We start from the raw sequence: 19,835 nt of genomic DNA, 5'->3' as shown, positions 1-19,835 counted from the left end.
GCGTCAAAACGCCATTGTCGTGTAAATGAACAGCCAAAACGCATAAAAAGTTTTCCGTTTTAGTTGAAAACGTTGTCGTGTAAACAGCCCCTTAGTGGTAAAATGAAACATCTGAATTATGTTCATCAATAGTTGCTTTTACACATACAGCCTTTTCCCAGAAAATAAATTGCAAGTTTTCATTTAGAGGTCACTCGACCTGTTAGAAGATACCAGTAAATCAGCTCAGGCAATTTCCCAAAATGAGCATTCCCTGAAAAGTTCTGTTTTGATGCTTTGTGTGAACAGAGCCATAAGATTACTGGTTTGAGCAAGTACAAGGTCAGGATGCGCTGATGAAAGAAGTCAGCTTTGGGCCAATCACAAAGTTCTGATGAAGATGACGCAATTACTCATGAGTCAAAATTGTTGTAAAATTGGATAAGATAGTGAAATTATCCCAAAATGTTATCGTTTAAAAAATGGATATCAAAAATGTTTTATATTTTAGAGCCGATAATAAAGGAAATCTCAGTATGATGCATCATGGCTCAAATCTAAAGTCATATTGTGAGCAGCCAATGGAAATCGAGCGCGAGCGGCCATGAAACTGGAACACAAATAAATGGAGATGGCGAACAAACATTCAAATTGGAGCTAAAATTTTAACGGCACTCACCTCCAACTTCCGTCACAGTCCGTCTTTCCACCAGAGACCCCTCCAAATATGCTTAGCCTGTTTCTTTCGCAACTCAGAACAGAGTAGCTGTCATGCGTCTCTTAAAACCAGAGGCCATGTATTTCCACGCTATTTCGTGATCAGAACACCTTGAAAGCCAGATAGTCTTTGATCCCCAGTCGTTTGGTGTGTGATGACCAGTTTGGTCTGTACCCTTTAACGTAGTCAGTAAGTACAGTATATGATTCTTAGTATTTTTAGATTCTGTTCAGTTTTGGAAGTTGTGAATACATATTAGTTTGAAAGTGATATATCAATCATGCTTGTATAGATACGGAGAAATATTGTGTTTACTTTTAAAAATTGACCACATCTTAAAAAAAACAAAAACAAAAAAAACACAAAGCCTTATCGTGCAAAAACATTTCTTTTTTTAAAACAAGGGAGAAAGCAAACAAACAAAAAAAAAAAAACAGTTCAATACACAGAAGTGTTTGTGAGAACAATAGTTGTTCAGAGAGTGAAAGGGTCAGCCTCAGTGGTCAGGGTCTGTAGACTGAGTCTATTCTCACACGAACACTTCACTGTGCCCATCACAAATGAACTCCCATCCTTACACAGTTCTCATTAACCCAAGAGAAGGCCCTTTAATTCACCCCAGAAATCTGAGAGATCAACAGATTACACATATTTTTAGATGGAAATCCATGTAGTTGCTTTCTTTTTTTAGTAGGCCAGCATTTCGTTATGAGAAGCAAATTTAGTCTGCACAGATATACGTGTTTGATGCAAAGTTTTTGACGCAAACACAGACAGCCCTTTGAGACAGCTTGATAAAAAATAAAAAAAAATACAAAAATGAATTCAACTGTAATAAATTCTTTCCATAGAGATTCTGCTCTATTTTGTCTGATGTGAGAGAGAAAGCATTAGCCTCTGTAGGTCAAAAGTGTCATCCATTTGCAACAATATTACATTACCGTAAAATCCTCAGATAGTTGTGTCATGATTCTACATTATTTAATTTGCTTAAAATAAGTGTCTCTACCAAACACAGTCCTACTGACCTCAGTAGCCTTCTAATATTTTTAGTATAGGCTTCATTAAGGGTGCACACAGACATTAAACAAAAATTATAACATTTTGTCAGAACGATCTGGAACAGTTTTTCACCATCTTTGATATATACAGGTGCATCTCAATAAATTAGAATGTCGTGGAAAAGTTCATTTATTTCAGTAATTCAACTCAAATTGTGAAACTTGTGTATTAAATAAATTCAATGCACACAGACTGAAGTAGTTTATGTCTTTGGTGCTTTTAATTGTGATGATTTTGGCTCACATTTAACAAAAACCCACCAATTCACTATCTCAAAAAATTAGAATACATCATAAGACCAATAAAAAAAACATTTTTAGTGAATTGTTGGCCTTCTGGAAAGTATGTTCATTTACTGTATATGTACTCAGTACTTGGTAGGGGCTCCTTTTGCTTTAATTACTGCCTCAATTCGGCGTGGCATGGAGGTGATCAGTTTGTGGCACTGCTGAGGTGGTATGGAAGCCCAGGTTTCTTTGACAGTGGTCTTCAGCTCATCTGCATTTTTTGGTCTCTTGTTTCTCATTTTCCTCTTGACAATACCCCATAGATTCTCTATGGGGTTCAGGTCTGGTGAGTTTGCTGGCCAGTCAAGCACACCAACACCATGGTCATTTAACCAACTTTTGGTGCTTTTGGCAGTGTGGGAAGGTGCCAAATCCTGCTGGAAAATGAAATCAGCATCTTTAAAAAGCTGGTCAGCAGAAGGAAGCATGCATTGCTCCAGAATTTCTTGGTAAACGGGTGCAGTGACTTTGGTTTTCAAAAAACACAATGGACCAACACCAGCAGATGACACTGCACCCCAAATCATCACAGACTGTGGAAACTTAACACTGGACTTCAAGCAACTTGGGCTATGAGCTTCTCCACCCTTCCTCCAGACTCTAGGACCTTGGTTTCAAAACTTGCTCTCATCTGAAAAGAGGACTTTGGACCACTGGGCAACAGTCCAGTTCTTCTTCTCCTTAGCCCAGGTAAGATGCCTCTGACGTTGTCTGTGGTTCAGGAGTGGCATAACAAGAGGAATACGACAACTGTAGCCAAATTCCTTGACACGTCTGTGTGTGGTGGCTCTTGATGCCTTGACCCCAGCCTCAGTCCATTCCTTGTGAAGCTCACCCAAATTCTTGAATCGATTTTGCTTGACAATCCTCATAATGCTGCGGTTCTCTCGGTTGGTTGTGCATCTTTTTCTTCCACACTTTTTCCTTCCACTCAACTTTCTGTTAACATGCTTGGATACAGCACTCTGTGAACAGCCAGCTTCTTTGGCAATGAATGTTTGTGGCTCACCCGCCTTGTGAAGGGTGTCAATGATTGTCTTCTGGACAACTGTCAGATCAGCAGTCTTCCCCATGAATGTGTAGCCTAGTGAACCAAACTGAGAGACCATTTTGAAGGCTCAGGAAACTTTTGCAGGTGTTTTGAGTTGATTAGCTGATTGGCATGTCACCATATTCTAATTTTTTGAGATAGTGAATTGGTGGGTTTTTGTTAAATGTGAGCCAAAATCATCACAATTAAAAGAACCAAAGACTTAAACTACTTCAGTCTGTGTGCACTGAATTTATTTAATACACGAGTTTCACAATTTGAGTTGAATTACTGAAATAAGTAAACTTTTCCACGACATTCTAATTTATTGAGATGCACCTGTATATATATATATATATATATATATATATATATATATATATATATATATACACACACACACACACACATTAATGTATTGTATTTTATTAATTTATTTCTTTTGTGTTATTTGCTTATTTTCTTTCACATATATGTACAAAATAGTACCACAAAAAGGGATGGGTGGCTGAATCTCATTTAACCCCTAGTTATTAACCTCAGTAATAGCAAAATAAAACAGTTCATTCTCACTCTGTAGAGGGCTTTCAGAAGACTCTATTGTTCTTTGATGTGTGTTCATTAAATGTGTTTTCCTTTTAATTCTCTCTTTCATCTTGGCCTCATTAGACTGCAGAAGACCAAAGGCCTCTACTGCATTTGATAGATAGCGATCGCTTTTATCTAAGAGCAGCCAATTTCATTTCTTATCCTAGAAATATCACATTTCACATATTACTAAAATCTCACACACCAAAATATTGAATAATCAATGCCAGAAGATAGATAGATTTCATATTGTTGAAACAAATACATGCATACAACAGATATGAAGCAGAGACAAGAGCATTTTATAGAGGAAAAATCCCAAAAGTGCAACACACATCTAGATCCATCTCTCTTCTGCTACTGCATTATTTATAAAGATCCTTCCAAAAAGAGCATATTGATACGCTTGCTTAACAACCAGGCTAGTATGCATATTTAATGAGCGCAAAATGTGTGCTTCGTTCTTAGATGCACCTAGTGTTATTCTAAACATAGACACCTTTTTTTTCCCGTCGAAAAATTAAACAAATTTCAAAGAGCATGTGATCTTTATGCCAAGGTGTTTGAAGATAGTAATGCATCTCAGTAAAACTGAGCAATTCAGTCTATTCCTCAATGATGCAGTTAAAGTTAATTCACTTTGGAATGCTAAACCAACTGATCATCTTGGTGAATTACAAAAGAAATAATTCCAACAAAATACGGAGTATCCAGTCTACCAACCAGACATACAGCAAGACATATTTATACAGTACTAGCGCCCCCTTGTGTTGATTGAACATCCTATCCATTGAATGGCAAGGCAAGTTTTCTAAAGTCTCATTTTTAAATAGCTAATAAGGTTATTTTGTTAATAATCTGTATTAATAACTATGTACACAGTTATGTAAACCACTTATTAAGCTTTATGGTCATTTCCATTACCGAATTTGAAAAATGCATTTGTAATTTTTCCAAGAAGACAATAAAAAAAAAAAATAATAATAAAAAAAAACATTTGCATTTGCAACATTCTGTGGGCAAATATTTTTGTATAATGCTGCTAAACTATAATCAACCGTTGCTGCTTCCTACATAACTGTGCTAGATTTATGTCTCTTGTATCACTGTCTGCTGTCTAATATTGCAATAAAATATTTTATAACTCAAAATCAATATATCTGCTTCATATCAGGATAGAAACTCCGTATCGCAGTATGCGTGACACTTTACCGACACCACCTATGCAACATTGCAAAATGTCAAAAAGGAAAGAAAAAAAATTCTTCTAATCTTTATTGGTTAGTGTGATAAGACCTGAATCAGTATGTCTGTAAATATGAGTGTTTAATGGTGAAAGGGTGGAGGTGTGATGTCATAGGTTTGGCCTGTGTTGTTCAGGCTGTGGTGAATGTTGACTTACCCTGGTCAATGGGGTGCTGTGGCAACTGACTCATCTGGCTGTGCACCACGCCTGCATAATTCCTCAGAAATGCTTCCTCGTTTGGCGTCAGCTACAGGGGGGATGACAATTCATGCCAGCGTCAGGGTTCAAGAAACACTCATAGCTTTTAAATGCTACTAAACTGGCTAACCCAAAGTGAAGGGAAATTGTCACCAAAGTTAGGAGGATTGTAGATCTGGTTTCTATCATATGACCAATGCTTTGGCAACGTCACCGTTTATGTCAAGCATGGAAGTGGTGGCAAAAACCATGCGCAAAAAGTAAACTTTTATCAGATTACGTGGTTGAAAAATGATTCCTAGGGCTCTCGTTGACTGCTGTGGCTTCAAGATCATCAACAGAGCTGACTGGACTGAGAAGATCATTTCTTACTCTCAACTTTGCAGCAAAAATTTATAGCAAACATGATTACATGTTTGTTATTAACTCATTTCATTATAGTAATTGTATCGCTAAGAATATGTTTGTATTTATGATGGAAGGTGATGTCATACTTTCGTTTAATCCGCTAATCTGTGAAATCTAACACAACAATCAGCGGGCTTTCTGCCACCACTTACTGCGCATGCGCTGACATTTTTGTAAACAAGAGGATTGGTCTATAGACCTTATTCAAAGTAGCGCCATGTTTGATTTCTTTTTTTTTTCTCCCAATTTGGAATGGCCAATTCCCAATGTGCTTTTAAGTCCTCGTGGTCACGCAGTGATTCCCAGTTGCCACCGTGTCTGAGATCGTCAACCTGTGCATCTTATCACATGGCTTGTTGAGCGCATTGCCACGGAGAAATAGTGCGTGTGGAGGCTTCACGCCACCCACCGCGGCATCCACACTCAACTCACCACGCGCCCCACCGAGAACGAACCACATTATAGCGATCACGAGGAGGTTACCCCATGTGACTCTACCCTCCCTAGCAACCGGGCCAATTTGGTTGCTTAGGAGACCTGGCTGGAGTCACTCAGCACGCCCTGGGATTCGAACTAGCGAACTCCAGGGGTGGTAGCCAGCGTATTTTACCACTGAGCTACCCAGATAGACTTACCATCTCTTCAATGGCATGCACGGTATAAATCTGTAAAAAGCTCCAATATCCCATCTGATTTTCCACAACTCATGTTGTCTGGAGTTTTTTGCCTACTGTGTGTCCTTGAAAATATATTTTTCCAATGTTTTGTCAGCAGAAAGATCCAAAAACACTTTAAACTGCAGTACAGCCCATTGAAGAGACTGTACGTCTATCCCTCACAGCCTCGATGTCATTCTCGTTAAAAATTAAACATGGCGCTGCTTTGAATAAGGCCTAGTATGTGCTGAATAACATTATATATTGCGATAATATTAGCGCATCGCTCGCTTACAGAGATGCAAAATAACAGCATTTGCATTTCTGATTAACGGGTTTATGAAGGTTTATACATGTGTAACATCGTAAGTTCAATAAAAATGCGCTTCCCTGTGCACGCTCACACTAAACTCAAGTGTCAGCTGCTAAATGATGGATGCACGAGAGAGAGAGAGAGATGATTTTGACTCGGGCAGATTCTGCTGTTTTAAGCGTCTTCTCTATTCACGCCCCAAAATTTAAGACCTCAGCAAACGAAATGTAAGACTTCTTGTAATTTATTTAAGACTTTTTATGGCCTTAAATTTAAAAAGTAAATTTAAGACCTTTTAAGACTTAAGGACCCGCGGTAACCCTGATGTGCAGAGCGTCAAGTGCAAGGAAGTGCAATTGAGCTTTATGTCCTTTTTGGAGCTTGAAAATTTTGGACCCCATTGACTTGCATCACAGGGATATAAACACATCATACATCTATGAAAATATCTTTGCGTTCTACAGAAGAGTGAAAGCCACACGAGTTTGAGATAGCATAAGGGTGAGTCAGTGAAAAGAATGTAATTTTTCAGTGAACTATTCCTTTAAAACATCTTAGCATGGCCTGGCACTTACATTTGATCCCATTTTCTTGAGCATTAGCAGCACCCGCACCTTCTGCTGGATGTACATCTCCTCAGGAGACTTGCCAGGGGCTTCCTCACGGTTCATCCCCCCTGCTCCTGACGCACTGCTGAAAAACCACATACACAGCAAGAGATTACTCAATTATTCATAACCCAAAATTCCATTTTAGAATTCTAGTCGAATACATTCCCTTTTGGATAATGCTGCTAAACTATAATCAACCGTTGCTGCTTCCTACATAACTGTGCTAGAATACTGGAATACTCTATTCTGATTGGTCCATCTAAGCATTCTGTGGTCAAATATTTTGTATAATGACTGCTGAACTGTAAAATTGACTAAACTGTATAACAACACATTTCGGTTAGGCCTGTGTATTTCAATTAAAAAGGAACTGTAAAATAAAATTACAAAGAAACAACTAGCTGTTCACATGCCAAAACAACATATTTGGCTTTAACTCAAACTCATCATAACCTTTGCAATTATGATGCAGAAAGCTTCTAATTAAACAGATAGACCATGTTTAAAATCTGAACACACTTCAGATCATAGAGCAGGTAGACATCATCATAAATGGCCCTCATTCATATTTAATGTTAGATCTAACCGTACTCCCTGCTTTCCCATCTTCCTCACTTCCCAATGACCTATTTTAAACTAGCACTCAGAGTGAAACATTTTTTAAGAATCCTGAGAGTAGCAGTAAAGAATTTAATCACAGAAAAGAAATGAGCTCCCATGCGACACAGTAAAACTGCAAAACAATTCTCTCCATCTGATGCGGCAAAAAAAAAAAAAAAAATCTAGAAAACAGCATCACAACACAGTAAACAAAGTAAACAATGCATTAATGTACACTGGCAAGAAAAAGTACGTGAACCCTTTGGAATTAGCTGGTTTTCTGCATTCATTGGTTATAAAATGTGATCTCATCATCAAGTATAGACACAGCACAATGTGCTTAAGCTCACACAATTATAATCTTTCATTTCTTTGTTGAACACATCCCATTAAACATTTACAGTGCTGTGGAAAAAGTAAATGAACCCTTGAATTTAAAAACTGGTCGATCCTCCTTTGACAGCAATAACCTCAACCAAGTGTTTCCGGTAACTGCGGGTTATACCTGCACAATGTTCAGAAGGAATTTCGGACCATTGTTCCTTACAAAACTGCTTCAGCTCAGCCATATTCTTAGGATGTCTGGTGTGAACAGCTCTCGAGGTCATTCCACAGCATCTATGTTGGGTTAAAGTCTGGGCTCTGACTGGGACTCTTTGGGAAACTTCAGATGCGCAGCAATGTTTTTGTTGGAAAAACTTCCTTCGTGGTTTCCTGTCATGGACAGGATTTTAATGTTTAATGTTTCTCATATAGTAGACTCGTGAACAGAGATGTTAGCCAGTTCCAATGATTCCTTCAAGTCTTTAGCTATCACTCTAGGGTTCTTTTTTACCTCATTGAGCATTCTGTGGTGTGCTCTTTGAGTTATCTTAGCTGGACGGCCACTTCTTGGGAGAGTTGCCACAGTACTAAATCATCTCCAATTATAGAAAACTGTGGACAGATAAATATCAAAGCTCTTCGAGATAACTTTGTTACCCTTTCCAGCTTTGTGCAAAGCAACAATTCTTGATCGTAGGCCTTCTGAAATCCATTTTTTGTAAGGTATGGTCCACGTCAGTAGATGCTTCTTGTGAATAGCAAACTCAAATTGTTTGAGTGCTTTTTAAAAGTCAAAGTAGCTCTAACCCACTCCTCAAATATCGTTTCATTAATTGGATGCCAGGTTTGCCAACTCCTGACTTGAATTAGTTTTTGTTGACATCTTTAGCCTAGGGGTTCACTTACATTTTCCACAGCACTGTGAATGTTTAAATTGATGTGTTCGATAAAGACATGACAGATTAGAATTGTTTGTGTGTTGTTAGCTTAAGCACATTGTGCTTTGTCTATACTTGTGACTATGATGAAGATGCAATCACATTTTATGACCAATTAATGGAGAAAACTAGCTAATTCCAAAGGGTTCACATACTTTTTCTTGGCACTGTATCCCATCAATGCCAAGTGAATAAAATAAAAAATAAATCACAGACATGGGGAGGAAGTATCCTACATCACCCACAGAATGAAGATAGAAGGGTAAAGGGCTGACAATGCAGCAAAATGAATAACATCAAATACATTCTGTGGTTCTGTGAATCTGTCAGACTGAATTCTTTTGCAACATCCAGCCTGTGATGTCTCACACCCTTTTATCTGCACAAACAGCCTCTAATACATGTTGAAAGCTTGTTTGATGTGGGGTTATATTTAATTGAAAAGCTGGCTCAACACTCCATTTTACGACAGCCAGCGCTATACTGCTCAGACACATTCATCTGGCCTTGACTTTAAGAATGACAGCAGGCACTTAGTGTAAGCTGCCCTTCGAAATACCATTACGGTTTTCCTTTAAGCTGAGAAGTATGAATGACTTTCTTCCATGGAACACAAGTTTATTTTTTTATATTTTAATTTTGGGCCTTTTAGTCTTTATTTATAGGACAGAAGGGAACAGAATCAGGACATGACCCACACCAGTTTTGAACCCCGGTACCTGTGAACCTTCAGCACTTCCAGGTCACTTTTTTTTCTCCATATGATGACCGTAAAGGAGGACTGGGACTATTAAATTCCAAAATGATAAAAAAAAAAGGACCATACAAATATTATACAAGGGGTCAAAATACACTACATAATGGTTGAGGAGGAACAGACCAAACTTTGTGTCATAATTCACTGAAAATCATGACATCCGCCCTAGCTCTCCTTGGCACATGAGAAAAAAAGTTATGTCCGAATCATGAAATAATCATTCTTTTGAGTCAGATAAATCTGACAAGAAATGTCAATGTTTGAGTCAAGAAATCAGTGATCCAGTTTACAAAAAAATTATTTGTTCACAAATCTGAATGATTTGGTTCCCAAGTTCAGCTGACTGACTCAATTAGCCAGTCACAGCGGTCGACTGACTAATGAAGGGAAAGGTTAAAGTGAAAAATTATTTACATTTTTAAGTCCTCACACAAAGCCATCATATGACTTCGGAAGACTTGGAATATAGCACACAAATAATTTGAACCACTTTTGTGATAATTTTAAAGTACTTTTATGTCATTCTGGAGCTTGATAGCCCTAGACTCCATTCACTTTCATTATATAGAAAAGAGTGGCAAGGATATTCCACAGAAGAAATAGTCATACAGCTTTGGAACAACATGACAGAATTAAATTTTGGGTGAATTATCTGATGGATTTAAGATGGAGAGCAGTATAGAAATGGAGTGACTAGCAAAATAACTAACCCAGATTTCCTTTACAGTCACGGACTCATCAGTCACCAAAGGCCCATGGCATCAAAAGGGCTTCATATTCAATAAAGCATGCACTTTATTCTGCTGCATCTCACTGGCAGCCACGGGGGGATGAGGAGCGCTCGTTGAGAGAGGCAGGACACAGATGAAAGACAGAGAGGGACTGGAGTGGCAGCTCTGCAGCTCTGTGACACCAGGCACACCTTCAGTGGGGAGACGGCAGTCTCTCTCGCTTTTGATCATTGCTGTCCTCAGTGCTGGAGACGAGACAGGCCAGACTGCAACCGTACTCACACCCAAGAAAAGCCAGTGCACAACAACGATATTTTTTCATCCATCCAAGACTGAGCGTATGGATCTCTAAAAAATGCCCTGTAATCTTTCATCGCTTTTGCAAGCTTCGATCTGTAGCTTACTCCAGTTCAGGAGCAGGTGTTTTGGTTGAGCAAGTCTGCAGTTTTTCTTTTGTGGTTGCTTTAGGTTTTTGTTTTTAAAGTCTGGGGGTGTTAACGGTTTTGTTTTTTTCAGCATCTTGCACCATGTACCGAAGTGTTAGTAGTAGTTAAAAAAATAAGTCAATCAATAGTCTTGCGTTAATTAAATGCCCCTCATTGCCGGTCTCAAGAAAAGTCTATAATTAGTACAAGGTGGCAAAATCGTAAAAAAAAAGAAAGAAAAAGGAATGAGTTGACTTACTTCCATAGAGAAAAATACACGAACCAACGAACAATATTATTGCATTTTCCTAAGTTTAACCCTTAACTTAAACCTACAGTAACTATGATCTTAATAGAAAAATTACTTTTGTATACCATGAAAGAAAACAAAACACGAAGAATGAGACGAGGGATTTGTATTACAGGTTATTGTTGACATACATCAGTCATACGTATTGCATAAATAAGGAATGAGTAATAGGGATGCACCAAATGTAACAAAAATGTAGCTATTTTCGGTTTCAGCCGAAAGAGAAAAAAGGCTGAATATTTGAACAGAAACAGTGCATGTTGACACACACACACCACCCCGCACATATTTATTTGTGGCTGAAATTAAAAAGGTCTGAGTGTGGATCTTTTTAAGTGGACTCAAGTTTGAACCCTTAAAAGTCTTTTTATTGGCAGTAGAACATGGACAAGACATTATCAAATTTTGGTCCAAAGGAATCCCTTACTAGTTGTTTGTGCATCACATCGCAGTCGCAATATTTTTTAAATAATACCAATATGACTTTTTGTCCAAATCATGCAGACCTATTAGTACCCAACATATTTGTATGTTAATTAATATGACATATTTGTATGTTGGATTCAGTTCCACAACATAGAGGACCTACAAACAGTGGTCGACCGAAATATCGCAGAGGCCGATAAATCGGCCGATATTCTGACTTTTTTAATTATCGGCATTAGCCGATAAATTTTCCAGTTTGGCCGATTTTTTTCTTGGGGGCACCAAAAATCGCCTGCTTGCATGTGAAGCGACTGAGACATGTAAACGACCAGTCATGGTTGGTTTTGTTGTCACATGCCATCATGTTACTACAGTAACAGACCGGTATGCAACAGAGTGTTATTTAAACAGTCCGCATATCAGAGCTGCGGCAGACGCATTTGAGCTCATAATAGGGCTACACGATTATAGCAAAAATCATAACTGTCGATTATTGCACCTGATGTTGTAATTGTGATTATTAATGTTGAATAAAATATTAAATTAACGTGACATCACAAAGGAAGCAACCGTGCGGTTCTTCGGAGTAGCAGATTTCATATGTGCTGCGCTCCAGTTTCTTTTAAGCATCTTTTCAAGCATTAAATATTGTAATAATGTTCGTTAAATGTTAGGCCAAATAAAAATGATTTCAAATGGATATCTATGGTATCGAATAAATTAACTTATTGCTAAATTACTGCTTAAATTATTAGTCCACGTACTGTAAATAATATGACATATTCAATATTCAATCTTAATAACAGCCGATTTAAACTGACCAAGTTACTTACGGCGTTCAGTAAGCCCTTTGGTGATGAGACAGGGGACCATTCATCCCGTTAGATCTTCAATGGTGATCTTGTTCATGTAAGATCATCGTTAGATCATTTTTGGCCACAGTGGTTGCACTTTGGAAATTAAAAACAGTCATTTGCGATCTCAGTTTGTGCGATTCGTGAAAATGTTAAATCTACCAATACCAGCTGCGTGCCAAATAGGTCTTATTACAGCAGATGCGATAAAAATGAAGGTGATTCCTGAAATATGCTATTCATGCCATATTCTTTATGTTGGCTACACCTCCAAAACACACTTAGAACAGTTAAGCTGAATTACTTTATTGCTGTTTTGTACAAATCAAATTCACATTGGCCTACTTATTAACATGACAAAACAAAACTGTTTTTACATTTTTAATAAACGGTACACAGAAATCGACAAACTCTCCAATTAGAATGACTGCTGTCACTCACTGCAGGTTTACACTGTTTGAGACCTACATTAGGACGCAAGCTCAATGATGCTCCATGCACTCTCGTGAATGCTCTCATTAAAAACAAAGCTGTCTAATCAGCATAATAAATCTATTATTTACACCACGTCTATGCCTTGATTAGAACGGGAGTGTTTTAGTTTTGTCATGGTGCTCATTTGCAGTGTATTTAACATCTATGTTCAAAGCGAACTGTGCAATATGCAGTAAATTCAAAATAATTCCAAAGTGCTTTTCGCTCTTGTTCTACAGCTTTTTTTCCCAGTGTCAGGTGATATTTCTTCAGTATTAATTTTCGTGTGCCACTGCGAACAGAGGTGGAACATAAAACAAGCATCTGGGCATTCAGATAGTTTAAAACTTGCACATTAGGATCAGTTGTCATTATTGATAGGACGGAGAACTAATTTAAGTGGCTCTGATTGGCCATTGCCGTTTCATTGCTCAACTGACATGTTAGTGATTGGTTAGATTACTCAACCACTGCAAAAACACATTGTAAATAGAAACCTTTGACACAACAGGAGCAGACTTAAATTGAAAGCTGTAATCATCAGTTTTCACGATTACATAATCATGGCAGCCATAAGCGTAATCGCAATTAGTTTTGACAAATTATGCAGCCCTAGCTCATAAAGTTAATGTGCTCGCATGTTTCATTCTCCCTCTCTCTCCTCAACAGTTTCTTCCCATCGAGCGCTCACCTAATATCTTCCTCTGAAGCGTGTATTCTATCAGCCAGAATCAAAACTTCAGGATCAGGATCAAAAGTTCCTCTGATTCACAAATCATGACAGTCAGTCCATGACAATTCAAGCAGCCGATCCAGGCCGTTTAAACTGCATGGAGATTGCTGCTCGTGCTGGATACGCACAGCAGCGTGAGTGCAACCAAAGTCTTTCTAGCAAGTCAGTCCACTGTCGGCCATGTTTGGAACGTTCTCGGGAAGCTATTTCCAGTCATGACAGCTCCTCCACATGCAGCAATGACAGTTTTGCAGATCCTTGGCATTCTAGCTGTCAGTTTGTCCAGATACTCAGGTGACATTTCTTGTCGGGCACTTCTCACGCACCTTACAGTCTAGCTGATCCCACAAAAGCTCAATGGGGTTAAGATCCATAACACTCTTTTCCAATTATCTGTTGTCCAATGTCTGTGTTTCTTTGTCCACTCTAACCTTTTCTTTTTGATTTTCTGTTTCAAAAGTGGCTTTTTCTTTGCAATTCTTCCCATAAGACCTGCACCCCTGAGTCTTCTCTTTACTGTTGTACATGAAAATGGTGTTGAGCGGGTAGAATTCAATGAAGCTGTCAGCTGAGGATATGCGAGGCGTCTATTTCTCAAACTAGAGGCTCTGATGTACTTATCCTCTTGTTTAGTTGTACATCTGGGCCTTCAACATCTCTTTCTGTCCTTGTTAGAGGCAGTTGTCCTTTGTCTTTGAAGACTGTAGTGTACACCTTTGTATGAAATCTTCCGTTTTTTGGCAATTTCAAGCAATGTATAGCTTCATTCCTCAAACAAATGATTGACTGAAGAGTTTCTAGAGTAAGCTGTTTCTTTTTTGCCATTTTTGACCTAATATTGACCTTAAGACATGCCAGTCTATTACACACTGTGGCAACTCAAAAACAAACACAAAGACAATATCAAGCTTCATTTAATTAACAAAACAGCTTTCAGCTGTGTTTGATATAATGGCAAGTGATTTTCTAGTACTAAATTAGCAATTTAGCATGATTACTCAAGGATAAGGTGTTGGAGTGATGGCTGATGGAAATGGGGCCTGTCTAGGTTTGATCAAAAATGACTTTTTTTTTCAAATAGTGATGGTGCTGTTTTTTTACATCAGTAATGTCCTGACTATACTTTGTGATCAGTTGAATGCCACTTTGGTGAATTAAAATACCAATTTCCTTCCGAAATAGCAAAATCTGTACATTATTCCAAACTTTTGGCCGCTAGTGTATATATATATATATATATATATATATATTAATAAGGTAATGTATAAATAGATAATGTAAATATTTGGAATTAAATGTAAATTTAAACAAGTTTCAGATAGCGTTTTACACATTGTTGTGGACTGATCTGGATTACACATCACTAACAAGAACATGAGTCTAATCTGTCTTACTGCCATCAGATGTCATGTTAAACTTTGCTCAATTTCATAGTTGAAGATCATATGCAGTCCTTTGGGTGGACAGCTAAATATAGAACACCTATCCTCTGTTTCAGTCAGAACATGGGCTGCATTGTGGGGCTAAAGTTAGCCTCTAATGACTGCACATGGTTAAATTAAAGATTAATTTGAATGATTCAAAAGTGGCTAAACCCAAAGTGTTTTAGTCAAGGTGTTATCACTGAAATGAACCGGTGTTCTGGTGTAAGGTCGCAATATTGAGCCAAGCAAAGACACCTCATTAGTGACTGCTGCCACTATCCATGTAGGGAAGCTGCAGGAGGCCTGGAAGAAGATACACCATGCAAATAGCGCTTCTATTTATAGAATAATCAAGTCATGTGGATCTTCATAAGCAACTTGCAGATACAGATTCCTCAATTGTTTGAATACTTAAAAATAATGCATCAAACTCAACATCCTTTAGAAAAAACTTTTGCATAGGTTCAACATCGGCTAATATCAGACTCTGTTTTCACTAAGGTTGGGCCTCGCCAGCCACCTCACAATACATATTGCAATATTGAGTTCACACTCTCAAAAAATAATCTAGCTGATCTAGTTTTCTTCCGAGAGAGCAATTAGATCATGCTGCCCTTTGGCAAAGCATGAGACAGTTCAGAGTGTATTGATTTTTGGGTTTATATATGACAGGCAATCAAAATCCCACTGTTCACCACAACTAATACCTGCTCATCCTGTGTTGTGTCTTGCATAAGCAGATGAGTTGCACTCTTTTTTTAATTTTTTTAAATTTATTTATCCCCTTTTCTCCCAATTTGGAATGCCCAATTCCCACTACTAAGTAGGTCCTCGTGGTGGCGCTGTTACTCACCTCAATCCGGTTGGCAGAGGACAAGTCTCAGTTGCCTCCTCTTCTGAGACAGTCAATCTTATCACATGGCTCGTTGTGCATGACACCAGAGACTCCGCATGTTGAGGCTCATGCTACTCTCCGCGATCCACGCACAACTTGCCATGCGCCCCGTTGAGAGCGAGAACCACTAATCGCGACCACGAGGAGGTTACCCCATGTGACTCTACGCTCTCTAGCATCCGGGCCAATTTGGTTGCTTAGGAGACCTGGCTGGAGTCACTCAGCACACCCTGGACTCAAACTCGCGACTCCAGGGGTGGTAGTCAGCGTCAATACTCGCTGAGCTACCCAGGCACCCCCAATGAGTTGCACACATAACTCTGTCTGTGGGCAGCAAAACAGATTCTGCTGGCTTGTTAAACCATTTTATCTTGGCTAACATCATAGTCTATTACTACAGTGAGTCAAACATCTTTAAATCTTCCTGGGTGCAAGCACTGTGTTCAAATGTCAGGAATTTGATTCTCAGTAACTTAGTAGTTTAAGTTTCAGAAAGGTAATAAACCTGCATCATCTTGTGTCTGTGGCCCAGATTCAATTAGATTAAACAATTAGACAGCTACTTCATGTACTGAAGCTAGGGCTGAGCGATATGGCAAAAAATAAATAAATGAAAACAAATAAATCGTCCTTTTAAACTGAAGGACGATTTATGATTTTTCAATTTTTAAATGTACTCAACTAAAAAGTAACTTTTCATTATAGGAAACATAGGTGTGCAAGAAAAATAAAAAAATGCACCACACAGTGTAAATGTAAAATAAATTAAAATCGAATTTATTTAAAATAACCCAGATGTTCAGAAATAATAGTATAAAATAAGAAACATTGGAAAAAAATTCTTAGCCAATCTAGGTATTAATGTTTATCTAAAAAAAGCCTATATAGAAATCAATTTCTAGAAATTATCAAGTTTATCTAGAAAGAACACATTGTATATCAAACAATTTACATGTATAATCATAAACTCCTGCAGATCGAGTTCAGACATCAGAACATTTTCAGTGTAGACAAGTTTTTTTTCCAGCTTAGATTGGGAAATGAACTTGTGTTACAGACGTGAAAAAACTGACATAGAAAAAGGAAGAAAAAGTAAGGTGTCTATTAAGGCTGCACGATTAATTGAATTGAAGATTGAAAACGCAATATTACTAAACTGCAAAAGGCTGCATTTTAAAATCTAATAATCTGCTTTTACCACTTCAGTCAGCGCTGTGTGAGCATGTGGCGCCCTCTAGCAGTACACACTGTGCAGCAAAATGATTTATCATTACAATTCAACTTGCAAAGTTTGTCAAAATGATCGCTTCCCACATAATGGATATAGATGCAGTATACTTGAAACACATCAACTAACAAAGCAATAATTAGTGATCTATCTGAATCATCATGGTAGAAGGAGGAGAGGTGGATGTTTGAGCTTTCCATTAATGATTTGATATTAAGGGCCTGTAACTATCACATAACTAACACTTTATTATGGGTATTTTCAAAGATAAAGGAGACTATTTAGTTCATCAACATGCACAAAACTTCAAGGCCAGTAACAGTCTGATTAAGCCGGTGCATACATGCATAATGGACAAAGTTGAACTACAATACCACTGTACAATTGCACTGGAAATAGTACCAGCTTTTATATCAGTCTCCATGTAGTTGACCTATGTTATGTTCATTTGGAGTGCACACACATGTACAGCTGATCAGATTGAGGGCAGCATCAAGCCAAGCGCTATATAAAAAAAAATATCTTCCTTATTCAGCCTTTGGTGGATTGACTCTGTTTCGAACTGTAGCGTTTGCTAATATTTTTATGCAAAGCCTCGATTCCTCGATATAAACAAAATCATGTCAAAATGTAAATTCGAAAAAAATCTATACAACCTAAAAAATACAAAAAAAAAAAAAAAAAAAAAAAAAAAAAAAACATCGCCCAGCCCTAACTGAAGCAGTAAAATGGCTGACAAATTGGGGAGAAGACCCAGACAGACCACAGTGGATTTTGCTTTGGATGGCAAGGAGACGTCACATAACTTTGTCCTGCCAGTGAAAACAGAAGATGCTGTCTTGTGTGGGCAGATAAGTCACTGAAGAATTATTGGATGGGACTAACTACCAAACCCCCCAAAAAATAATCCCGTCAGAGTAAATCTGTCAGCGAGAATGCCAACCTTATCAGCAGTACTATTTCTTCTTCTTGAGCAGCTTTCCTGACTACTCTTCGCCCAACTTAAAAATAAAATGAATACATTACATTGACTTAATAAATGTAATGAAATAAATACAAAGATAAATAGAAGACTCCAAGTAAGCTCTAGGTAATTTTTGACAGAAAATATAGTGCAACAAGATTTTTACATTTTCTACTTGCCCGTGCAAAACTTGCCGCCACAATGTTAGGTGTGGGTGGTTGCCAGAGTGTTGCTATGCAGTTGCTAAGATGTTCTAAGTGGGGTTTAGCATGTTGCTATGCGGTCGCTAGGGATTTCTTGAAGGTTGCTTACTGGCCCAAGTAAAAATATGCCATCCAAGTCTCTATGGTATTCTGATCCCTAGATACGGCTCTCGGATTCTAGATTGGAAAAACTAGGGATTTTCCCCCAGGTTTTATCATCATTCAGGTGAAATATTGCAGGCCTCATCACCAGACGACATCAGTTGATTGTTTTCACATCTTCAGCACTGGAAATCTGTGGAATTTCGAATGGATTTAAACACGCAAAATGTGTTAAAGGGAGCTGACAGAACTTCTACTGGCACATGTCACCCGAATGCAAGTACTGTTTTAGTTATTTCTTTGCAATGTTTGCCTATAGATTTTATGGTAAACGTCCCTTTCATATTTACTGTGTGGAAACAATAGTCACTGTATTTGACAACAATAGAGATGAAGCAGCAAGAGCCAGTATGGCTGATAACTAGGTCATTACTTATTATCAAACTAATTAAGCATGAGCCAGCAATGCAATTGCAAATTCACAACTTTCAAAACAGAAAATAGGTTTCACTAAAGGCAGACAGGCTTCATACAGATATCCAAAGAATAAATACTGTGTCTTGCCAGGATTTGGTTGTCTGTAAGGCTCAATAGTTAGGCATCTCAAAAAATATTGGTGTGATGCTTCAGAATTTAACCAATCACTTGAATTCAATTAATTATGTAAACAAGCCAAATCACAATTGGAATTAACTTCAACCCAGTTAATAACAAGGTGTGCAGTACAACAAAGTAAGTCCTGAAACATTCCAAAAGATATTTTGTCAATGCACATTCAATTCAGGATTCAAATCCATCTAAGTGTTTTAGAAGATGGCTGTCATACACAGTGCTTGTCATGAATCACAATACAAAACCTACTGCAGTGGGTAGGTCCCTTTGGGATCACTGCTGCTGCATACAGCTAGAGATACAATGACAGGACAATTATCTCAGTGAGTACGTTTATTCATTTTAAAAGTTCGATTTCAGCTGAACTAAATGTCATGTAAACGCTTCAGGTTGGCTAAAATCAAACCTTCGTAGAAATCAGACTATCAGGCTGTAGCTTGATTATAATTGTGCAAATAAACGTACTGACATAAACTAGTTTAATTTTCTAAGGAATATTCCGGGTTTAATACAAGTTAAACTCAATCGACAGCATTTATGGCATAATGTTTGCTACCACAAGCATTTATTTTGACTTGTTCTCTTTAAAAGAGCAAAAATCTGGGTTATAGTGAGGCACTTTCAATGGTAGTCAATGGAGCCAATATGTAAACATTACTCAATACTTCAAAGAACAGCCACAAGACATAAACAATATGCATGCTAACATGATTTTAGTGTGATAAAATCGCTTACTCAA

At 37.9% G+C, this 19,835-nt stretch overlaps 1 protein-coding gene across 1 annotated transcript in view; it reads right to left on the bottom strand.

The window, feature by feature from the left end:
- LOC127420150 (beta-catenin-interacting protein 1) overlaps positions 1-19,835 on the bottom strand; it is a 47,053-nt gene that overhangs the window by 21,475 nt on the left and 5,743 nt on the right. The window contains exons 2-3 of the mRNA XM_051662199.1: positions 7,061-7,178; positions 5,067-5,157 (exon numbers count right to left, since the gene is read on the bottom strand). Of these exons, the coding sequence (XP_051518159.1) occupies positions 5,067-5,157; positions 7,061-7,156 (187 nt within the window). The 5' untranslated portion in view covers positions 7,157-7,178. The remainder of the gene's footprint in view (positions 1-5,066; positions 5,158-7,060; positions 7,179-19,835) is intronic.

Source organism: Myxocyprinus asiaticus, chromosome 29 (genome assembly GCF_019703515.2).
Source record: "Myxocyprinus asiaticus isolate MX2 ecotype Aquarium Trade chromosome 29, UBuf_Myxa_2, whole genome shotgun sequence".
NCBI classification, from domain to species: domain Eukaryota; kingdom Metazoa; phylum Chordata; class Actinopteri; order Cypriniformes; family Catostomidae; genus Myxocyprinus; species Myxocyprinus asiaticus.
This window is presented reverse-complemented; position numbering and strand designations above follow the sequence as displayed.